The sequence below is a fragment of the Cervus canadensis genome, chromosome 13, assembly GCF_019320065.1.
Source record: "Cervus canadensis isolate Bull #8, Minnesota chromosome 13, ASM1932006v1, whole genome shotgun sequence".
NCBI lineage: Eukaryota > Metazoa > Chordata > Mammalia > Artiodactyla > Cervidae > Cervus > Cervus canadensis.
In genome coordinates this window covers 48,934,571-48,959,078 of record NC_057398.1, presented here as the reverse complement: position 1 = coordinate 48,959,078, position 24,508 = coordinate 48,934,571, and the positions used below count along the sequence as shown (strand labels likewise).

At 36.3% G+C, this 24,508-nt stretch overlaps 1 protein-coding gene across 9 annotated transcripts in view; it reads right to left on the bottom strand.

Annotated features, from left to right (window-relative positions):
* The window catches only part of CDC42BPA (CDC42 binding protein kinase alpha), a 295,068-nt gene that overhangs the window by 107,152 nt on the left and 163,408 nt on the right, over positions 1–24,508 (bottom strand). For all 9 annotated transcript variants that reach the window (XM_043484945.1, XM_043484938.1, XM_043484937.1 and 6 more), the window contains exons 10-11: positions 21,319–21,485; positions 10,343–10,465 (exon numbers count right to left, since the gene is read on the bottom strand). In XM_043484945.1, coding sequence (XP_043340880.1) covers positions 10,343–10,465; positions 21,319–21,485 — 290 coding nt within the window. The remainder of the gene's footprint in view (positions 1–10,342; positions 10,466–21,318; positions 21,486–24,508) is intronic.

Sequence of the window (24,508 nt, the reverse complement as noted above, 5' to 3'; positions counted from 1 at the left end):
AGCTCATAACAACTGAAAGGGTCTTAACTCACTCCTGCGAGTAGAATTCTGAAACTCAAGGATTAAATGAGGGTGAAATACACAGTAATTGTCTTTGCACCGTGTAGTATATATTGATATAAAACATGGTCTCTGTCTTGAAGGAGATAGGAAGACAAGAGTAACACTCTTTAAAAAGAAAATCAAATACAAATTGTGGGGCAGGTTATATGGATAACGGAGGAATTAAGAAAAAGGCATGACTAAGGTGCTGGCGGACTACTGTACAATGGGGTCGCAGAGTCGGGCACGACTGAGCAACTTGGCACACACAAAATGGCGCTCACGGAGGATGGCGGACAGACTGCAGAGCGGCTGAAGCGAGTCACGAAGGTGGGCAGAGCAGAGCACCTCCTTCTGAGACATAAGAGCAGTGTCATAGCTTTTCCATTGTGGTCGTATTTCTCATATAACTGGCAACTCTTCTGATGTGAAGAGATTTTACTTCTAACCCACGATGAAGGAAAAGAGTCCCATTATTACCTTCCCCTCCATTAACTAATCTTCTCCTGAACTTACTATAGGACAGCATGTAAATGTATTTGTGTGTGTGTGTGTGTGTGTGTGTGTGTGTGTGTGCGAGAGAGAGTGACATAGAGAGAAGGAAGGAGAAAATGGATAGAGGGAGACAGAGAAAGGGCAAGGGTGTTTTAGAGTTGGAGAGACACGGACAGCAGTACAGGGGCCAGGGCTGAGGGGAGGCACAAACCACCAACTTTGAGGCAATAAAAAGAACGGGGATATAAAGCATATTATAGGTTATGATAGATGTTTTATTTGGAAAACAAACCTTATTTTTCATATAAAATATTAAATGAAAATATGAATTTTTATTTTTGTCTGTATATGGTCAATATATATTGTGTGTCTGTTATATGGTATCAGGAAATTGTCCTACTTAAGAGTTTGGAGTGCAATGAGGAAAGCAAATATAAAAAAAATAAATTGCAAATAATTGTAAGTGTATTAAATTTTTTTAGGAGTTTTAACATATTGGATAACACTGCCATAGGGGAAAAAAAGAGAAAAACATTAGTGTTGGGTAATAAAGATCTTGCTTATGAGGTATGCATAGGCAAAAGAGATTGAAAGTGACCTGGACACTTTTTTTCCTTTCAAGCCAGGACTAAAGCCTCAGGGACTATTCATCAGGCAGGTCCTCAGGGGCGCCCTTGTTTTATCTCTTGCTCTTTAGATCAACAAACTATTTAAGACAGCTTGGATACAATTATGAATGAGAGATCTAACCTCAATTTTACCAGTATGCCTCTAGTATCTACTGTAATTCTTGGTACACAGAAGCAGCTCAACATGTATGTCTATGGACTGTATTAAGAAAGAATAAATGTTGCTGGCAAGAATGTAAGTGGTATAGTCACTGTATGGCAATTCCTAAAAAATTAAACACAGAATTATCATATAATTCAGGAATTCCACTTCTTTTCTTATTATACATCCAAAAGAAGACTTTGTACAGATATTTGTACACTCATCTTCACAGCAGTATAATTCACAATAAACAAAATGTGGAAGCAGCCCAAGGGTCCATCAATAAATAGATGGATAAACAAAATGTGGTATATACATACTGTGGAATATCATATTAAGGGAGGAAATTATGACACAAGCTATAACATGGATAAATCTTGACTATACAATACTAAGTGAAATAAGTCAGTCACAAAAGGACAAATATGTGATGATTCCATTTATATGAGGTTCCCAGAGTAGTCAAATTCAAAGGAACAGGAAGTAGAATGGTGGATGCCAGGTGTTAGTGGGTGGGAGGAACAGGAGTTACTGTTTACTGGATAAAGTGTTTCAGTTTGAGATAATGGAAGGTTTGGAGATGGATGATATCGATGGTTGCACAGCACTGTGAATGTGCTTAATGTTACTGAACTGTACATTTAAAAATGGTTAAGATGGCCATTTTTATGTTATGCATTTTCTTACCATAATAAAAAAAAGGTTTAAAAAAACGAATGATATTTCAGAGATGGAATAAAATTGAGAGTGTCACTGAGACTAACACATGATCAAGAAAAAGTGCTTGGAAAGGAAGAATACTAAGAGGGATATAGCTTTTTTCACTGATTATATTCCAAAATAATGAGAATAGTCCTATAAGCACTGAACATAGAAGGTAGGAATAAAGTAAAGGAAGGACATTATTCAACCAATAATTTAACGGCCATTAATTTTCCCAACTGGGTAATTTCAGGGACCATTTATTTGTATGCAAGGGATGTAAGCATGTTGGGAATTGCCTATACAGATACAATGCAGGAACACACATTAGGAGGTGGTCAGAAATTTCCAAGAATGAGATTTCATTTAGTCACTTATTTACTCGGTCATCAACAAATATTGATTTAGGGATTTTTACGTGCCAAGCACTATTACAGTCACTTCAATATATCAAAGAATACAATACTCAAAGTCGCTGTTGTCAAGGAGCTTACAGTCTAGTAGTGAGGTGAGGGAAGTAAAGCAATATGCACATTTTAAAAAATTGGTGGTGGTGAAGTTTCACAGTGTGTCAGGATGCTGAAAGTACACAGTGCTAAGTTCTCTGGCTTTTCTTTTTGGTTCTTATTTCATAGACTCAGAGCTGAAGAAACCAGCAACCCAGAAATTCTAACAGAAACAGAGAATAAAGGCCCCAACAAAGGTTACTCTTTATAGCCAAAGAACCAAGTAAGGGGCAAAATAGCAAGACGGAAAAGTTTTAGAAAATAACCACTCTGCTCAAGTTAAACACAACAGAAAACACTGTGGCTCCATGCCCACCTATGTTAGCAAAAGACAAGTGAGGAGCTATATTTCCAATCCAATTTCTAATTGGGTGTGTGCCCAAACACACCACAAGGGTAATTAGAGAAGGGGGAGCAGGATTTTCAACCCCCTTGGCTGGTAACAAGCCTCTTTCCACACAAGTGTCAGTGGAAACTACAGGGGGGAACCAAGACATCCACCCCCCACCCAGCAGTAATGAGGATCTCCCCCGTCTCCCTATTGGGGTTCCATCACAAAAGAATTTTCACCATTGCCCAGCAGTAATAAGGCCATCCCTACTATAGTATTAGGCAGTGGGCTGGAACTTCCATTCCCTTCCAGGAATAATAAGGAGCCCTTCACTGGGTGTCAAAGGAGGTCAAGTGGGGAAACTGGATTCTACCTCCACCTGGCAATAAGGAGATGGCAATCTCCTCTCCATTGCTGGAGTGGTGTCCAGAAAAGCCAGCTAAAGTGGAAGGTTGAATAAGATCCAGTGTCATTAATCAAAACCACTCATCCTACCAAGAACTAGAAAAATCTCAACTTGAATAAGAAAAGAAAATCAATGGATGCTGACACCAAAATATTTAACAGAGATGTTAGAATAATCTGACAAGATATTAACACATCTATGAAAAAAATGCTTCAATAAGCAATTATACACATATTTGAAACAAAAGAATAAATAGAAGACCAGAGCAAAGACAAAAAATCTCAGCAAAGAAATGGAAGTGTAAAGAACAAAATGGAAATTTTAGAAATTAATAAAATAAAAATCTTGATAAGTGGATTCTGCAGCACAGAGGAGGGGTCAAAGGGATCAGTGAACTTGAAGATAAAACAACAGAAATTGGCCAATCTGAAGAACAGGAAAAAAAACAAAATGAAAACAAAAATGAACAGAACCTCTGGGAGTTGTGGGATGAATAACAAAAGATCTTACACTTGTGTCATCAGTGTCTCAGAAGACGAGAAAGTAGGCAGGTCTGTAAAAATACTTAGAAAACTAGTCAAAAAATTCTGAAATGTGGCAAGATCAATAAACCTAAAGATTCAAGAAGATGAACAAACACCAAATAGAATAAACCCAAAGAAATTCATGCCAAAGCACATCATTAAACCAAGAAAACTAAAGAAAAAGAAAAACTTTGCAAGCAGTCAAGAAAAAAAACATCTTGTGTAAAGGGAAAAAAATACTCAGAATGATAGTGAATGTCTCCTCAGAAAACATGAAACCTAAAGGAAGCAGTGTGGTATTTTTCAGAAGCCTAAACAAACAAACAAAAAAACCGGAAAACTTGCAATATAGACTAAGTCCAGCAAAAATATTTTTTAGGAATAAAGGGAAAATGAGGACATTCTCTGATGAAGAAAAATAAAGAGAATTTGTTGGTAGCAGACCTTCCTTTAATAAATAGTTAAAGGAAAGTCTCTAAATAGAAAGCAAACAACAAAACAAGGAATTAATATCAGGAAGAAAGAAGAACATCATGTAAAAATATGGGTAAATACAATAGAATTTTTTTCTCATCTTAAGTTTTCTTAATTATACTTCATGGTTTAAGAAAACATTATAACCCTGTCTGATGTGCTTCTAAAATAGCTGAAGAGGAAATAATTAAAACAATTATATAATAAACCAAGCGACTAAATAGCTGTCATCAACATAAAATAGACTGTAATATGATATTTTATGCATGCCTTATAGAAAACACAAAGCAAAAATTTTCAGGAGATACATGAAAGAGAAAGAGAAGGAAATCAAAGCACCACTACGGAAAAATCATCCATTCACTGAGTGCCAAAGAATTGATGCTTTTGAACTGTGGTGCTGGATAAGGCTCTTGAGAGTCCCTTGGACAGCAAGGAGATTAAACCAATCAATTCTAAAGGAAATCAACCCTGAATGTTCATTGCAAGGACTGATGCTGAAGCTGAAGCGCCAATACTTTGGCCATCTGACTCACTGGAAAAGACCCTGAAGCCGGGAAAGACTGATGGCAGGAGAAGGGGATGACAGAACATGAGATGGCTGGATGGCATCACTGACTCAATGCATTGACATGAGCTTGAGCATACTCTGGGAGATGGTGAAGGACAGGGAAGACTGGCATGCTGTAGTCCATGAGGTCACAAAGAGTTGGACACAACTGAGCAACAACATTAACAAATGAAGTCAATAAGAGAGGAAGCAAGGAACAAAGGAATTATAAAACTGTCAGAAAACAATAAGATGACATTAGTAAATCCATACCTATTCAATAATTACTTTAAATACAAATGGATTACATTCTCCGAGAAAGACCTCAAGTGACTGAACAGATAAAAAACCAATACCCAACTAGTTGCTGCCTATGAGACACACACAGGCTCAAAATGAAGGAATGGAAAAAGGTATTCCATGCAAACAGAAGCCAAAGAGAACAAAAGCAGCCACACTTTTATCAGACAAAATGGAGGATAAGTCAAAAATAGTAACAAGAAATGAAAAAGGTTATTATATAATAATAAAGGGATCAACTCATCAACAGGATACAATAATTATAAATTTTTATGACCCCAGTATTGTAGTGCCTAAATATATTAAGCAAATACAACAGATCTGAATGGAGAAATAGACAACAATATAATAATAGTAGGGGACTTCAATACTCTACTTTCAACAATGGATACACTACCTAGACAGAAAATCAATGAGGAAACATTGGACATGGCTTATATTTCAAACCACTAGGACCTAATCAAAAAATTCCAACCAAGAGCAGCACTATATACAGTCTCCTCAAACATATGGAACATTTCTTCAGGGTACATCAAGTTAGGTTACAAAACAAGTCTTAACAAATTTAGAAAGACTGAAATCATACCAAGGACTTTTTCCAACCACAAAGTTATATGACAATAGAAATTAGTAAAGAGAAAAACTGGAAAAATTCACAAAAATGTGGAAATTAACACATTCCTGAGTAACCAGTGGGTCAAAAAGAAATTAAAAAAGGAATTTCAAAAAAATCTGGAAACAAGTGAATATGTAAAGAATATATCCAAACTTATGGAATGCAGCAACAGCAATTCTAAGAAGGAAGTTCATAGCATTAAACACAGCAAAACAAAACAAAACTCAAGACACCTAACTTTACAGTTTAAGCAACTAGAGTAAGAATACTGAATTAGTAATCAAAATCTTCCCAACAAAGAAAAATCTAGGACTTGATGACTTTACTGGTGAGTTCTACCAGACACTTTAATAAGAATCAATGTCAATTCTTCTTAAACTCTTCCAAAAAATAAAAGAGGGAGTACTCTCAAACTCATTTTATGAGGCCAGCTATAGAGCAATTATGCTGACACCACAGCCAAAAGCAAAAATCAATAAATGGGACTACCTCAAACTAGAAAGCTTCTGCACAGCAAAGGAAACCATAAACTAAATTAAAAAGCAACATATGGGATGGGAGAAAATGTTTGTAAATCAAATATCTGACAGGGTGTGAAAATTAATAAAAGCCTCACTAAAATGGAGTTGGGAGGCCAGACCGGGGAAACACAACACAGACCTCTCTACATCAATTACAGAAAGAACTGTCAATTATAGACCCCAAGAGAGGAAGCATCAATTACAGGCCCCAACAGGAAAGACAGTACATCGCATCTCCTACAAAAAATTAACTACCCCAGGAACTCAGCCAATGAGAAACCACCACCCTGAACCCTCACTTTTCTCCAATGAATTTTCACTCAAAACAATCTTTCTTAATTTTCTCATTTTTCTCTATAAAATAATGTTCCTCTACTTTGTTAGACTTGCCTATGGATTTTGCTATGACTTGCTTGCCCCATTGCATTCTCTGGTATTCCCAAATAAAGCCATTATTTTTTTTTTCTGGAAAAATAACTGACTTTTATTTTTAAGGTCAACAAGTTAATAGAGACAAAGAATCCCATCCAGAAAGGGGCAGGGAAGCTAAAGAGACATTTTTCTAAAAAAAGACATACAGATAGCCAACATGAAAAGGTGTTCAACATCACCAACTATCAGGGAAATGTAAATCAAACCACAGTGAAACATTATCTCACACCTGTCAGAATGGTTGTCATCTAAAAGATAAGAAATAAAAAGTGTTGGCAAAGATGTGGCAAAAAGGAAACCCTTTTGCAATACTGGTGGAAATGTAAATTAGGGCAGCTACTACAGTAAACAGTATGGAGAGTCTTCAAAAAATTAAAAACAGAACTACCATATGATCCAGCAATACTACTTCTGGGCATTTATCAGAATGAAACAAAAACACTGATGTGTGCACTCTCATATTCATTGCAGCATTATTTAAAGTAGCCAAGACACAGAAGCAAACTAAGTGCGCACCGATGGATGAATTAATAAAAAAATTGTGTGTGTGTGTGTGTGTGTGTGTATAACAGAATATTTTTCAGCTATAAAAAGTAAAAGAAATTTTGCCATTCGTGACAACATGAATTGGACCTTGAGCACATTACACTAACTGAAATAAATCAGACAGAGAAAGACAAATATGGTAAAATCTCACTTATAGTTGGAATCTAAAACAACAACAAACTCAACTCATGGATATAAAGAATATTGGTGGTTCTAAGAGACGGGGGTGCAAGGTATATTAAAGGAGGGAAGATGATCAAAAGGTACAAACTTCCAGTTATATAATAAATAAACACTGGGGATGTAATATAAAACACTGGTGTCTACAGTAAATAATACCATACTGTATATTTCAAAGTTAATAACAGAATAGATCTTGTAAGTCCTCATCACACACACACAAAAAAATTGTGACTGTATGGTGATGGAAGTGAACTAAACTTACTAAGGTGAATATTTCACAACATATACAAATACTGAATTGTATGTTGTGCACCTGAAACTAACATAATGTTACACATCAATCATATTTCATTTAAAAAAAAACAAAAAAAGGAAACGCAAACTGAAAACTCAGACAAAGGTAATATAAAAAATGAGAAAAGATACAATGACCAGTATCTTTCATGTATACAGATTAACAATACTGAAAATGGAATTAATTTATAAAAATAAATGTACACCATGATCAGGGATGTATATATCCCAGGAATATAAAGTTGATTTAATATTTCAAAATCAACCAATTTAATTCACCATAGTAACAGGCTAACTAAGGGAAAAAACACATGCTTGTATCAATCAAAGCAAAAAACATATTTGACAAAATTCAATATCCATTCATAAAACCCTTAGAAATGCAGACATAGAGGACAGTTTCTATAATATAAAAAGCTTGATAAAGAGTATCTATAAAAATCCTACAGCTAATATTAAACTTAAAGGTGAAAGACTTAATGCTTTCCCCCTAAGATAGGAAAGAAAACCAGGATGTCTGTTCTCACCACTCTTCTACAACAAAGTGCTACAAGTTCTAGCCAGTGAAATAAGAAAAGAAAAAGCACCCAGATCAGAAAGGGCAAAAGAAAATTGTTCTTATTTGCAGCTGCATAATGGTCAGCAAAGAAAATCCCAAGGAATCTTAAAAACAAAAAAAACCCCAAACAAACCCAAAAAGCCCTCCTAGAAGATATTAGTGAGATGTGCTGTGCTGTGCTTAGTCGCTCAGTCGTGTCTGACTCTTCGCAACCCCATGGACTGTAGCCCGCCAGGCTCATCTATGGGGATTCTCCAGGTAAGAATACTGGAGTGGGTTGCTGTGCCCTCCTCCAGGGGATCTTCCTAACCCAGGGATTGAACCCAGATCTCCCGAGTCGCAGGCAGATTCTTTACCATCTGAGCCATCAGGGAAGCCCGTAAGTGAGATAGGTCTATGTAAACAAGTTTTCCAAATCCATATCACCTTTTTGAAGATACATTAGTAACCATACTATCTGGGGTCTTGTGTTCCACTGCCTTTTTAGTGCCATAAAGCTGAAATATACTAAGTGCTACATAGCGTTTTGGTATTGACATCAAAGTAAATTTTTCTATTTATTATATTCCAAATCTTACTCATTTTTAGAAAGATAAACCTACAGAAATTTGATGAAGATATATTTCTTAAGAAAAGAGCTACTTAAAAAATAGAACAGCATAAAATATGCTCAAATTTTAAGTCTCCTTGTCTCTTAATACTGTATTTTAAATAGTCCTTTTTATAAAAGACACTGTCAGATTCCTTCTTTTCTTTACTTGTTTTGGCCTAAAACCACTTTTCTAGAGAGGTCTGGATTTCCTGGCTAAAACGGGACCTTTTTCCTTCCTTCCACTCTTTCTCTCCCCCTATACTTAACTGAGATCATGTGATGCCTCTAAATCCTGCAAAAGGTTCACTCACAGAACAAGCCAAAGACCAGTCAGTAGGACTCCATTGATCAGGCAATGAGTCCTCCTCACCTCTTTATTTCTCTATCCTCATCTCTACCCATTCCACTTGCTTGCTCATTCTGCTCTGGCCATGCTGTCTTCTTATGTTTAATTTGAACTTAAAAGGCATATTTTTGACTGTAGGGATTTTGCACTGGTTGAGCTGTCTTCTTGGATCATGTGTTTCCCATTTAACTGTATGGTTAATCCCCTTTACCTTCTTCAATATTTTGCGTATGTGGACTACCCTATTTAAAATAAAACCAGTACTCTTGCCTGGAAAATCCCATGGACGGAGGAGCCTGGTAGGCTGCAGTCCATGGGGTCGCTAGGAGTCAGACACAACTGAGCAACTTCACTTTCACTTTTATGCACTGGAGAAGGAAATGGCAACCCACTCCAGTGTTCTTGCCTGGAGAATCCCAGGGACAGCGGAGCCTGGTGGGCTGCTGTCTATGTATATGGGGTTGCACAGAGTGGGACATGACTGAAGCGACTTAGCGGCAGCATCTTACACTTTTTGACCCATTCTCCTTATTCTCCTCTATTTGTAAGCACTTATCAGCTTCCAACATAACATATCACTTAAAAAAGTACATAGTTACTGTTTGCCCTCCACTCCAGTAAGAATTTTTATTGGTTTGTTTAGGACTGCATCCCAAGAGCATAAAATAATGCCTACTACATAAATATTTATTGAATGGAATAAATGATGAATAGAGACAATAGGCATATCAACAATTATCATAATTAATTTCAATTAACTTCAACAATACACTGAAAAATGAACTACTCATTTAAATGCTTTGCCAGACAAATTTCAACTAATTATTCCAAACTAATAGGTCCTCCCAAAAAGTCATGTTTTTTCACTTAAATCTGGGTAAGGTGCTCCTCTTTGTGCACTCTCCATGTACCTGTGTTTATTTTTATCTTCTGGCCTTTGCCCATATACTGCAAAAAACTATTTTTTATCTTTTTTTAAGACCAAAACATGAGCTCCTTGACAGCAGAGCCATTCTCGTTTGCTGTTCCCTCACTGGCATATAGCTCACATCACATAACACATTAACAGGTACTCAATAAATGTTCTTTGTGTGAACAAAACATTAAAAAATATCTACTAAACTGAATTAATAATGAATCATAGGAATTTACCTCTTACTTGTTTCCTTAGTTTTTCAATTTCTTCTTTTAAGCTTTTTATTTCTAAATCTTTGCTTGCTGTTAGTGGACCATCAGCAGTTGAATACTGCAGAGCCTGGACAGTCTGCGTTGACTCTTTAAAAAAAAGAAAGAAAAAAAAATTTAAAAAAAAAAAAGGAAGAAAGAATGAGAAATATACCCACATTCTAAAATCGAAAAACTAATGCCAATGTATTTCTTTCTAGGGAAATCCTTATTTAATTCAAATGATCAAAGCATCTACCCACTGACAAAAAAAGCATGTAAACAGATTAAAATTAAGTCACAAAACTCCACTAGAGTTATAACGTCACTAGAATTATAATATACGTAGGAAACTATCTACCTTCTAATATGTGCAGTCTTCAGTTTTAAATACTGTTGGTACACTCTGCCAGTGAGTCAACTATTCAGTTCCCTTTCATCCTAGCATAAGCTGTCATCAAAATGTGTGTCAGATGATATATGAAAAACGGAGTCTGGTGTATGAAGTGCAGTGAAGTGAAGCTGCTCAGTCCGGTCCGACTCTCTGCGACCCCATGGACTATAGCCCACCAGGCTCCTCCATCCATGGGATTTTCCAGGCAAGAGTACTGGAGTGGGTTGCCATTTCCTTCTCCACTGGTGTATGAAGAGGTTTAAAGAAGTTAATACAAAATATGTAGAAGTGCTGGCCTTCCAAATTTCATGTATGAAAATGGAGATGCACCTACAGATGACTTGGCTCATCAACTTAGCTAAAATAGGGATAATTCTTTTAACTTGTTGTTCTAATTGAAAGATAAAGGGTACTAAAGAAGCATTAAATCTAGGGAGGCATATTTCCAGACACTATTAAAAGAGGTGGAAAAAAAGAAATGGTCCTAAAATAGTTATTCTGCCAGCTTATGGAAAGATCCCAAATAGTAAGTTTCTACCTCACCATAATTTTTTGTTAGCACAAATCATTACTGATTGCTTTAGATTACTAATCTTATGCATACATTGCTTTATGTAACATATTACTTATATACATATATTACTTATTTATATATATTTAAAACTCCAAGGGACTGCGACCTTCAGAAGACAGAGATTTTCTAATTTATATTCATCATCTGTATAGAGAACAGTATCATTATATTCATATGCATGGTGGTCAATATTTGTTAATTTGAATTACAGGTGTAAGATATACCATATTGTGCATTCAGTCATGACCTTTCACATCCAGAATTTTTTACACATTTCTTTTTCTTTGGGTTCAAAAACATGTTAAAAATTGGTACATTCTGTATTTATTATTTTAAAAAAACATCTTTTCATTTTTTTAAGACATCTAAGTTGAGAGTAGAAAATGGGGAGGCATAAAAATATCCACTGGACGTTAGTCGCTTCTTTCCTTCTACACCCCCACATTGCAGGGTATGGAGGTGCAGGAGGTATCCTTGTGCCTCTTTGCCGCCTCTGTCCTTCCTGTAAATCCCAGATCTTCTAAAATGCCTGTTTCCTGTTTATCATAGTTACCCACTGTCCTTCTCATTACAACTCTTTTTATTATTACCCTTAGTGACTTTAACAACAAAAGAGACAACCTATCCAGCTGGCTTCACAGGCACACAAATCCACTATGCAGCCACTGTTAGGGCTGTTTACCCAGCAGCTATTCCTCTCTCCAGGTGTTTTAATTAGCAGTCAGGACTTTGAAACAACTATTATTAATACATAAAAGAAAACAAATGAAAAAGTAAACAAACAATGGGGACTTTCAATGGAGAACTGAAAACTGTAAGAATAAAGCAAATGGATATTCCTGAACTAAAAGAGACAATATCTGAAATTAAGATTCATTGAATGGACTTAATATCAGAACAGATATAGCAGATGACAAGACAAATGAAGCCACAGGCAAGTCAGTAGAGAATTAAGCACAAAAAAAACCTAAGAATGGAAGAAATAAGACTGAGAATAAAAGGAATAAGGGACACAGTCTAAGATATATGTAACTGGAGTCCTAGAAGGAGAGGAGATTGTGAATGGGGCAAAAGAAATATTCAGAGATTATGAACACAATTTTCTAAAATTGATGAAAGATATCAATCAAGTATTCAGAAGCTCAGTGAATCCCAAACAGGATTTACATTAATACAAAGAAAGTGTACTAGGTAGATCATAGCCATCCTGCTTGAAATTGAAGTTAAGGAGAAATACTTAAAAACAGCTGGAGTATATTTAAGAAACCAAGACTAACAGCTGACTTCTCAAATATACTGGAAATCAGAAAACAATGCCATGAAATCTGTAGAGGACTTAAAGAAAACACTTTCCAAGCTAGAATTCTAAACCAGCAAATATTCTTCAAAAATGAAGGCAAAATAAAGGCATCTCAGACAAACAAAATCTGAGTGATTTAGTCACAACACATGTAATCATAAGAAACACCAAGGTAAAATTTTCAGACTAAAGAAAAAAGGTTCTGGATGGATACATGGATCACTAGGAGAAAATAAAGAATACAAAAAGAGTAAATATGTGGGTAAATAAAAAGATATTTTAAAAATAAATGAGTAGTAAATATATAAAGCAAGAATAAAAATATTGAAAGGTTTACAACATAGAAACAGGTAAACTATAAAACAACAACATAAAGGACTGTTATAAGGGTCTGATATTGTTTGTGAAGTGGTAAAATAAAACTTATTTAAAAGACATGTAAAGACCTAATGGAAAAAAAGGGGGCAAGAACATTCACAAGACTGAATATTCAAATAGACAGTAAATATATGAAAAGATACTCAACCTTCAAGGAAAATACAAATTTAAAATAATAGCAAAACTCCAATATACAGATACCAGAATGGTTAAAATTTTGAAAAGCTGATAATATCAAGTTCTGATGGGAATATACAGCAAATGAAACTCATACATTATTAGTGAAACTATTGATGCAATTAATTACTTTTGAAAACTCTTTGCAATATTTTCTAAAGCAGAAAATACACTATCCCAGGACCCAGAAATCCTACTGCTAGGTAGATATCCAACAGAAATAAGTACATATGACCATCAAAAGAAATACATAACAACATTCACAGAAACCATGTTTATAATAGTCAATATCTGGAAAAAACAAATGTTCAACAACAACAACTTGGATGAAATGGTCTGAATATCTGTGTCCCCCCAAAAAATTCCTATGTTGAAATACTACTAAAAAATGATGTAATAAGGAGGTGGGGCTTTGGGAGGTGTTTAAGTTATAGTTATAAGAGTGGAGCCCTCAAGAATGGGATTAGAGCCTTATAAAAAAGAACCCAGGGATCCCTAGCCACTTCCATCAGGTGAGGACACAGCAAGAAGGCACTGGCTATAAATCCTCACGTGACCATGCTGGCACTTTATTCTTGGACTTCCAGCCTCCAGACCTCGGAGAAATAAATTTCTGTTGTTTATAAGCCATCCAATTGGTTTTATTTTTTAATAAAAGCCAGAAAAATTCAGACATTGGATAAAATAGACACAAATGACAATACACTGTATGAACATGCATACTGTATGAATGTAGATACTGCATGGCTTCAAGAAAAGGGAAAATTAATGCTGAAAAATTCAGAATACTGTTTACTTCAGAGTTGTAGGTTACAAACTGGGAAGAGAGCATGATGGAACTTTATGCTACGCTAGAAATGTTCTATATACTGATTGGGGTGGAGGTTACATAAAAGTACACTAATATAAACATTTATAGGGAGTACACTTTAGAATACTTGTACAGTTTATGCATATCACCGTTTAAAAGTCAAAACTGAGGAGATCAGTATCATGTCCCTGTGAGTCATTCCTTTTTCCTCTCCACTTCAATTTACAATTAATTGGATATCCATAACTGAACAAAAGTGCTTCTGCACTGCACCCACATCTGAAAGTGGGTTGACTGGACCTTGGGGGAGGCTACAGATCCAAGGTACTGGCAGCAGTGACCTCTCTAGCAGAGGAGGAAGAAAGTGAAAGTGATGCGTGAGAGCAGAGTGGCCTGTGATGCGGGCTACAGCTGCGGGATTTCTGAAGGGGACGGGAGGGTAAGGAAGGAAAGAAGGCAGGCAAAGAGAAATGAAGGAATGCATTTCCTGCTGTCTGTCCACAAATCTCTGGGTTCTTCCACCAAAAAGGCCCAGGTGCCAAGCACACACTGCCTAGACTCTACCAACAGCTTTTACCATGCACACACTCCAAACTTTAGTGGTGCGTCAGCTCTGGGAAGAGAAACCCAAAATTTGTGCTATAGCGCCACCTTTTGGAAAGCAAAAGAAAGGCTTCTGATTGCCGATCTGAATTAAGGGTCAAAGTAAAACCTTACCTATGTAAGAAAGGTGTTTGCTACTTCAATGTTATGGCAGAGACACATTTCATGAAATACTATAAAAACCCACACAATACAGTGTTCAAAAAAGAAAATGACAATTTTCTAGGTGACCGTCTCAAAGATACAGAATATTGCAATATAACTGATAAAGAATTCAAAATAATTATGAAGAAATTCAACAAGCTACAAGAAAACACAGAAAGGCAACTCAGTGAAGTCAGGAATAAAATGAATGAATAGAAGGAGCTCTTACGAGAGAGACTGATATTACAAAAAAGAACAAAACAAGAATTCTGGAGCTGAAGAACTCAGTAAGTGAGAGGAATACTGCATTAGAAAACACTGGGAGTAGAGCAGATCAGATGGAAGAAAGAATAAGCCATGTGGAGGACAGGAGTTGAGAAATGATTTGGGTGTAAAGAGAGTGAGAACTAAATTTTTTTTTAAAGTGAAGAAACCCGACAAGAGTTATCAGACTCCATTTAAAAAGTATAAGATCCAGAAGGAGAAGAGAGGGAGACAGGGGCAGAGAGTTTATTTGATGACATAATAGCTGAGAATTTCCAAAACCTGGAGAAAGAACTGGACATACAATTCTATGAAGCTAATAGAACACTTTGCTGTCCCAATGCAAAAAGATCTTTTCTAATACATTTTAGAATGAAAACTGTCAAAAGTCAATACTAAAGAAAGAATTTTAAAGGCAGTCAGGGAAAAAAAGAAAGTATCTTACAAAACAATCCCCATTAGGCTATAAGCAGATTTCTCAGCAGAAACTCTACAGGCCAGGAGAGAGCAGAATAACATACTCAAAGCATTGAAAGATAAAAGCTCCTAGTCAAGAATACTTTATCTGGAAAAGTTATTCTTCAGATATGAAAGATAAATAAAGGTTTTCCAAGACAAATAAAAGCTGAGAGTTCACCACCACTAGAAATGCCGAAAGGAGCTCTTCAAGCTGAAACAAAAAAGATGAAAGTACACAAGACTCTGATCAAGGTAACAAATACAGTCAGAATTAGAAAGTTGTAACTGTATTTTAGAATAGTGTATTAAACAATTAATCATAGCATAAATGCTAAAGGAAAAGAGCATTAAAAATTACTATAGCTACTACCATTTGGTAGCAGATTCACAGCATAAAAAGTGATCACTTGTGACATCAAAAATATAATAGGAGATATAAACAGATGAAACCTCTATAGGTGAGTGAAGATGGGTTGCTATCAGCAGAAAAAGGACTAGTTTATCAATTAGATATTTTATGTAAATGTCATGGTAAAGACAAAGCAAAAATTTAGAGGAGAGATATGACATAAAAAAGGGGAACAATGAGCAAATCACCACTGTAAATCATCAACTTACAAAGGTAGACAAGAAGGAAAAACCCAATGGAGATACAAAATAACCAGAAGGTGAAAGATCAATAGTAGTAGTAAGTAGTAATCCCTAAATGGATTGAATTTACCAAACAAAAGGCACAGAGTGGATGACTGGAAAAAAATGCCAAGTTCCAACTATATGCTGCCTACAAGAGACTCATTTCAGCTCTAGCAACACAAATAAGCTCAAAGTGAAGGGATGGAAGATAATATTTCAGAAAGCAAAACAAAGTGAGTGTAGCCATACTTATATCAGACAAAATATACTTCAGCCAAAAATGGTAACAAAGAGACAAAGAAGATCATTATAATGATAAAGGGATCAACACATTAAGAAGATAAAACAACTGTAAATATACAGGCTCCAAACACCAGAGCACCAAAATATATTAAATACTAACAAACCCTAGGAGAGAAAGAGACAACAGAATAATAGTAGGGGACTTCAGTATGCCATTCTCAGCAATGATAAATTGTACAAACAGAAAATCAACAAGGAAACGTTGGAAATGAACCATCTTAGAAAAATAGATTTAACAAGCATATATAGAACATTCCTTACAACAGCAGCAGAATATACATTCTTCTCAAGTGCAGACAGAACATTCTCCAGAACAGATTATATGACAGGACAAAAAACATATCTTTACAAATGTAAGAAGACTGCAATCACACCAATTATCTTTGCTGGTCACAATGGTATGAAAATAGAAATTAATAAAAACAGGAAAGTGAGAAGATCCAGAAACATGTGGAAACTAAACAACATACTTCTGAACAACCAATGGGTGAAAGAAGAAATCAAAAGAGAAAAAAAATCTTAGAACTAATGAAATTGGAAATATGACATATCAAATTTGTGGGATGCAGCAAAGCAGTTCTGAGAGGAAAGTTTATGACAAAAAATGTATACATTAATAAACTAGAAATATCTCAAATAACCTAACTTTACATCTCAAGGAATTAAATAAGAAGAATAAGTTAAGCCCTTGGACGGTATCACTGATTTGATGGACATGAGTTTGAGCAAGCTCTGGGAGTTGGTGACGGACACAAAAGCCTGGCGTGCTGCAGTCCACAGGGTCACAAAGAGCTGGACACGACTGAACTGAACTGAACTGAAAGTTAGCAGAAGGAAGGAAATACAAAGTTCAGAACTGAAATGAACGAAATAGACAAGAAAAACTACAGGAAGGATCAATAAAATTAAAAGCTGGTTGTTTGAAAAGACAAACAAAAGTGACAAAACTTTCATCCAGACTAAGAAAGAAGAGAAGATTCAAATAGAATTAGAAATGAAAGGGGAGACATTACACACACAGAATGCTACAGAAATATAGAGGCTTATAAGAGACTACCATGAATAACAGTATGCCAAGAAATTACATAACCTAGAAGAAGTGAACAGATTTCTAGAAACAAAACTGACCAGGACTGAATCATGACAAACCAGAAAATCTGAAAAGACCAATAATGAGTAAAGAGATTGAATCAATAAATTAGAAACCTCCCAAAAAGAAAATCTCAGGACCAGATGGCTTCATTGATGAATTTTGCCAGTCATTTTAAGAAGAATTAACATCAATTCTCCTCTTTTACAAAATACTGAGGAGGGAAGACCTCCAAACTCATTCTACAAAGCCAGCATTACCTTGATACCAAAACCAGATAAGGAGACCACAAGAAAACCACAGTTGTCCCTTGAGCAACACCACTTTGTACTGCACAGGTCCATTTATACATGAATTTTTTCAGTAAATATGTACTACATGATCCCCAGTTGGTTGAATTTGCAGATGCAGAGGCATGGTTACAGAGGAACAACTGTAAAGTTATACACAGGTTTTTGACTGCACAGGGCTTGTGTCACACACCCCTGTGTTGTTCAAGGGCCAACTGTATTAACCAATATCTCTGATGAATATAGATGTAAAGTTTTTCAGTAAAATATTAGCAAAGCAAATTCAAGAACACATTAAAAGGATTATACACCATGATCAAATGAGATTTTTCCCTGGCATGCAAGAATGGCTCAACACACACAAAACAATAAATGCAATGCACTGCATCAATAAATTGAAGGATAAAAATCACATGATCACTTCAACAGATGCAGAAAAAAGTATTTTAAAAAATACAGCATCCTTTCATGATGAAAACCCTTAAAAGGTTGGGTATAGAAGGAACATAAAAGGCCATATACAACAAACATTAAAGGCCATATACCACAAACTCACAAGATAATATACTCAATGGAGAAAAACTGAAAGATTTTCCTCTAAGATCCAGAACAAGAAAAGGATGGCCATTCTTATTACTCTTATTCAATATATAGTACTAAAATTCCTAGCTAGAACAATTAAGCAAGAAAAAAAAAGGCACTGAAATTGTAAAGAAGTACAACTGTCAATATTTGCCAATGATGTGATTTTGTAGGTATAAATCTCAAAGAGGCAACCAAAACAATGTTGGAACTAATCAACTATTTTGGTAAAGTGTAGGATACAAAATTAACATTTAGGAATTAGCTGATTTCCTTTACACTAATAATGAATATTTGAAAAAGAAATAAAGAAAACTAACCCATCCACAATAGCATCAAAAGCAAGAAACTACCCAGGAATAAACTTAACCAAGGAAGTTATGTATGCACAATAAAGATATGTACTATAAAAATGACAAGACTTTGCTAAAAAAAACTGAAGAAAATACAAACAGAAAGACATTCCATGTTCATGGGTCAGAAGAATTAATACTGGTAAAATATACATACTACCAAAACCATCTACAGAATCAACACAATATGCATCAAAATACCAAAGTCATTCTTCATAAAATAGAAGAAACAATCCTAAATGTTTGTGGAACCATGAAAAACACTGAATATCGAAAGCAATTTTGAGAAAAAAGAACAAACCTGGAAATATCCCGATTACAAACTATATTACAAAGCCATAATGTTAAAAATAGTAGTGTACTGGAACAGACACAGAGAGCAATGGAATAGACAGCCCAGAGTTAAATCCCAGTGCATACAGTCAACCAATACTTGCCAAGGGAGTCAAGACCCTAAGGCAGAAAAGACAGGCTCCTCAACAAATGGTGCTGGGAAAACCAGAGAAACATATGCAGAACACTGGAACTGGACTTTTGACTCATACTACTCACACAAATTAACTCAAAACGTTTCAAAGACTTCCGTAAGACCCAATACAATATGCTTTGTAGGTGAAAATGTAGTAAAAAAAAAAAGCTCCTTAACACTGGCCTTGGCAATGATTTTTTTGGATATGATGTCAAAAAAACAACAAAAGAAAAAAAAAATCAGTAGACTACATCAAACTCAAGAGCATCTGTATAGCAAAACAAACAAACAAAAAAAAACAAAGAAAAAAAATACAGAATGGCAGAAAATTTTTGCAACTCTACACTGGATAAGGGGTTACTATCCAAAATATATATAGAACTCATACAACTTAAAAACAAAGAAGCAAGCAATCTGACTTCTAAAAGGGCAGAAAAACTAAACAGACATTTCTGCAAAGAGAACAGTATAAATGAGTAACAAGGCACATGAAAAGATGCCTAACATCACTGATCATCCGAGAAATGCAAATCAAAACCATAATAAGATATCACCTCATACCTGTTAGAATATCTAAGAAGACAAGAGACAACATGGGTGGGCAAGGATGTGGTGAAAAGGGAACCCTTATCGACTATGGAAAATTATGTGGAGGGTCCTCAAAAATTCAAAAATAAATCTACCATATGATACACTAATTCTGCTTCTGGGTATATACCTAAAGAAAATGAAAACAGATGTTTGAAAGGTCTGAGTTCAGGACAAATCAGCAAATGAGAATGGAAACAGTTGGTTTATGAAGAAAAAGAAAACCAGGAGATAAAGTGTTCCAGAAGCCAAAAAAAAGTGCTTTCAGGAGAGGCGTATGATCAACTGGGTCAGATTCTAATAGGCTAAAAGATGAAGACCGGGAAATAATCATTAGATTTTGCAACACAGGCTAGAGAAATGAACTCAGGAGAAAAAGTAGGATTGCTGGGCAGCATCAAGATCTTAGTAAATTTGAGATTACTCTTCAAGAATTTCAAGTGGGATTAGCTGGCATGTTGTGTGTTTTCAGTAAGCAACTTTCAGCCACACAGTTAAATGCAAAGTATTTAAACATGGTTGGGGTTCTGCCAAAGGAGTGTGACTAACAGAAAGAGGAGCAATCGATTTAAGAGTGTATGAAAGGGTATAATTAAGACTGACCAAGAATGAAACCTGAGGGTATAAGGGGAATAGGGAAAGGGTGATAGAATTATAGGTAACGGTGGAATTGAAGGACATCACAGTTAAGACACCAGAGAGAGTTAACTAGAAAATTACGAGCACAAATATACAAAAGGCTTGCTTGACATTGAGATTAATAAAGAATTTTAGACACTGTAATCTCAAGATATATCTTACTACCACCAGAAGGAGTGGTAGAGGTACGGTGTAGAACAAGCTCACTGGAAGTGAAGAATCAACAAAGAAGTCAGAATATTAAAAGGTTCACTAATGTGCATTTTAAAATCACCAAACATTACAACAGGCGTGACACTGTAGAGAATGACAGTTTGTGAGAAGCTAGAACTTTTAAGGCCTGAGGAAACATGGTAGGGAGCCTTATATAAAGTGTTACTACAGGATGAGAAGGGCACGGTTTTCATTAGTAGTATTGAATACCACTTTCCTCTCCCTAGAGGAATTTATTCCCACAGATTTATATACATAAATATGCACTTGTGGGAAACAAATGCTATTTTGTTGTTTACTGTTACTTTTTTGAGTTTACGTAAATGGTATTAAACTGTATGAGCTTCCCTGCTGGCTCAGAGGGTAAAGAATCTGCCGGCAATGCGGAAGACCTGGGTTCGATCCCTGGGTTGGGAAGATCCCCTAGAGGAGGGCATGGCAACCCACTCCAGTATTCTTGCCTGGAGAATCCTCTGTCCGTGGGCTACAGTCCACAGGGTCGAAAAGAGCCGGACACAACTGAGCGACTAAGCACAGCACATAGCATTATACTGTATTTATACCGTATTCTGCACAAATTTCTTTTTTCCATTTGATAAAAAAAGTTCTTTTCAAGATAAAACAACCACTTACAATAAACAGTTTCTATACTGTGAGTCCAATACAAAAAGGGAAAATATTATCTTTAAAATATGTTTACCTTGAAGCTTTCTACTAAGTTCAAGTTTCTCCTGCTCAAGACGCTTAATTCTTCTTTCATAAGCTTCAGTTGCCAAGTTGTTATCTAGAGTCCTCTGCACATTAACATCGAGATCCAATGGCGTGGGGCCAGCTGTAACTCTCAAGCAGCTCCGATCAGAAAGAACACTGAAAAAAAAAGGGGAGGGGGGGGAATGTGGGTTTACACTGAAATAATAAGTCTGAAGAGAAAAGATAACCTTTTGAAATTGTTAATTTAAAACATGGATTTGAACATCTAGTTACAGCTAGCCATCTGGAGTGATTACAAAATACTTTTTTTTTCCCCCAAATCACCATAAACAACCTTTTGGAAGCAGGGGCTCTGCCATGTGGCTTTCAGGATCTTAGTTCCCCAACCAGGGATCAAATCCAGGCCACTTGCAGCAGGAGCACCAAGTCCTAATCACCGGTCCACCAGAGAATTCCTTAGAAGCATTTTTGAAAATAAAAACTTAAATAGTCCCAATTATCTTGAATTTATTCTAGTAACCATAAATTATAAAATGAAGCTTGCTGAGGGGTTACTGGTAGCTTAAAATAATGTGACCGCCTAAGTGAAACAGCAATCAAAAGCAGCAACCATGGTCCTCTATGGAATTATAAAATGTTTTCATAAGCTACTTATATAAAATCCTTATAAAATGCTTCATAAGCAAAGATACACTGCTCAACACAAGGAATATAGCCAATATTTTATAATTACTATAAATAGAGTATAACTTTAACTATTGTGAATTAGTATATTGTATGTCTGTAATTTGTATTCAACTATATACTTTGATTAAAAATTTTTAAGTGAAAAGTGTTGGACATTCAGCAGTGAGCAAAACAGACAAAATGTGCCCATATAGAGGCTTTTATTCCAGTGGCAGAGACAAAAATAAACAAAAAAGGAAAATACTCAGTACACGGCAGTGTTAACAGGCTAAGAAGAAAACAAAAAACAGGAAAGCAAGGAAACTTCATTTCCCCTTTCTGCTTTTTGAAATGAATTATTGAGGGGGAGTAAATTAAAATATAGATAAAGGGGTCAGGAAAGTCATCACTCAGAAGGTAACCCTGAAAAAGTCCAGAAAAAATAAGTGGCCCTGCCAAGGTAATATGAGAGGAAAGACATTCCCGGCAAATGGAATAGCAGCACAAACACACCATCGAGTGTACGTCAATAAAATAAATGTAATACAAGAAAAAAAGAAGCGCATAAGTCCTGAGGCAGGAGTGCTCGGGCATGTTCACAGGCCAGAAAGGAGACCTGTGGGGCTGCAGAGTGAGCAAGGGCAAGAGTAGCAGGAAATAAAACGAGAAAGATAAAGTGAGCCTTGTTGGGTCTCAGAAGAACTTGGTTTGGAGTTAAGATACGAAGCCACCGGAGGTGGGGGCAGTAAGGACTGGTCCTGCACAGGTGAGTGACATACTCTGCCTTATCATTGAGCAGAATCAATCAGACAGGTTCAGAGAAATATAAGAAATGACATTATGAACATCTGAAGTAGGTGATTAAAAGAGATTTTAAGTAGAAGAGAGGACTCAGCTGGAAATATACATTTTAGGAGTCATCAGCAAATACCACCCAGGGGAGCATCAGAGAGTATAAACAGAAAAGATTCAAAGACGAAGCCACAAACCACAGGAAATTAGGAGGGATGTGGAGAATGAGTGGGAGTGGACAGAAAGACAAGGAGAAATGAGGCCAGTGTTCTGGAAAGTGTTGTAATGGGAAGGAGCTGTGACAAGGAGATGAGACTAGGCAAATAAGGATGACGAGGACCAAAGAAATGAGCATCAAATTTAGCGCCATGGAGGCCAGTGGTGACATCGATAAAAATCAGTTAGCGTCAAGTGATGGAGCACAAACTTGACTGGAATGGTACCAAGAAAGAAGAGGATGAGAAAAATGGACAAAGTCTGGGCAACAGTTTGAAATAATTTTGCTGTATTGAAGAGCATAAAAATGGTTGGTAGCAGGTAAAGTTGGATTAAGAGAGATTTTTTATTTTGCTTTAAGATGAAAGAAAAACCTACATTTTGTGAGCTGATGGAAATGATCTGTTACACAAATTACACAAAGGGGAAATTTTATGATGTAACAGCAACACACTAGAGTAAGCAAGAAGGGACAGAAGGGATGGGCCCTAGGTAGGAGCTCACATAGTCATACATATAAAGAAGAGTATATAGGTCTAGAGGTATGTAGGCTATAAATGAGGCGATGCGGCTTGTGGAAGCTGTCTGCTGATCGCTCCAATCTCTCTGTGAAAGAGGAAGTGAGGTCATCAAGTGAGAGTCAGAATGACAGAGGTTTCAGAGGAAAAGTATAAAGTAGGAAATAGTTACCTAGGAGAGTGAAGAGTGAATACACTAGGGTAATACAGTATATCTGCCAGGCAGCAATAACGGGCACTTGGGATTGGTAATCATGAACTTAAAGTGAGATCAGTAAGAGTACTCAAATATTTTTCTCTAGACAATTTGAACTGCACTGGTACAGGCAGAAAACTGAGTTGTAATAAGGAATTTCCTTCCTTTGGAAGGAAAGTTATGACCAACCTAGACAGCATATTAAAAAGCAGAAACATTACTTTGCCAACAAAGGTCCATCTAGTCAAGACTATGGTTTTTCCAGTGGTCATGTATGGATGTGAGAGTTAGACTATAAAGAAAGCTGACTGCTGAAGAATTGATGCTTTTGAACTGTGGTGTTGGAGAAGACTCTTGAGAGTCCCTTGGACTGCAAGGAGATCCAACCAGTCCATCCTAAAGGAGATGAGTCCTGGGTCTTCATTGGAAGGACTGATGTTGAAGCTGAGTCTCCAATACTTTGGCTACCTGATGCGAAGAGCTGACTCATTTGAAAAGACCCTGATGCTGGGAAAGTTTGAAGGCAGGAGAAGGGGACGACAGAGGATGAGATGGTTGGATGGCATCACTGACTCAATGGACATGGGTTTGGGTGGACTCAGGAGTTGGTGATGGACAGGGAGGCCTGGCGTGCTGCGGTTCATGGGATCGCTAAGAGTTGGATACGACTGAGCGACTGAACTGAACTGAACTTAGCAAAACAATGCCATAGAATGAGATAGTCAAGGAACTGAGAAGCACCCAAGGAGTGACTATAATCATTCTCAATGAAATTTAAGGAATGGTAAGGA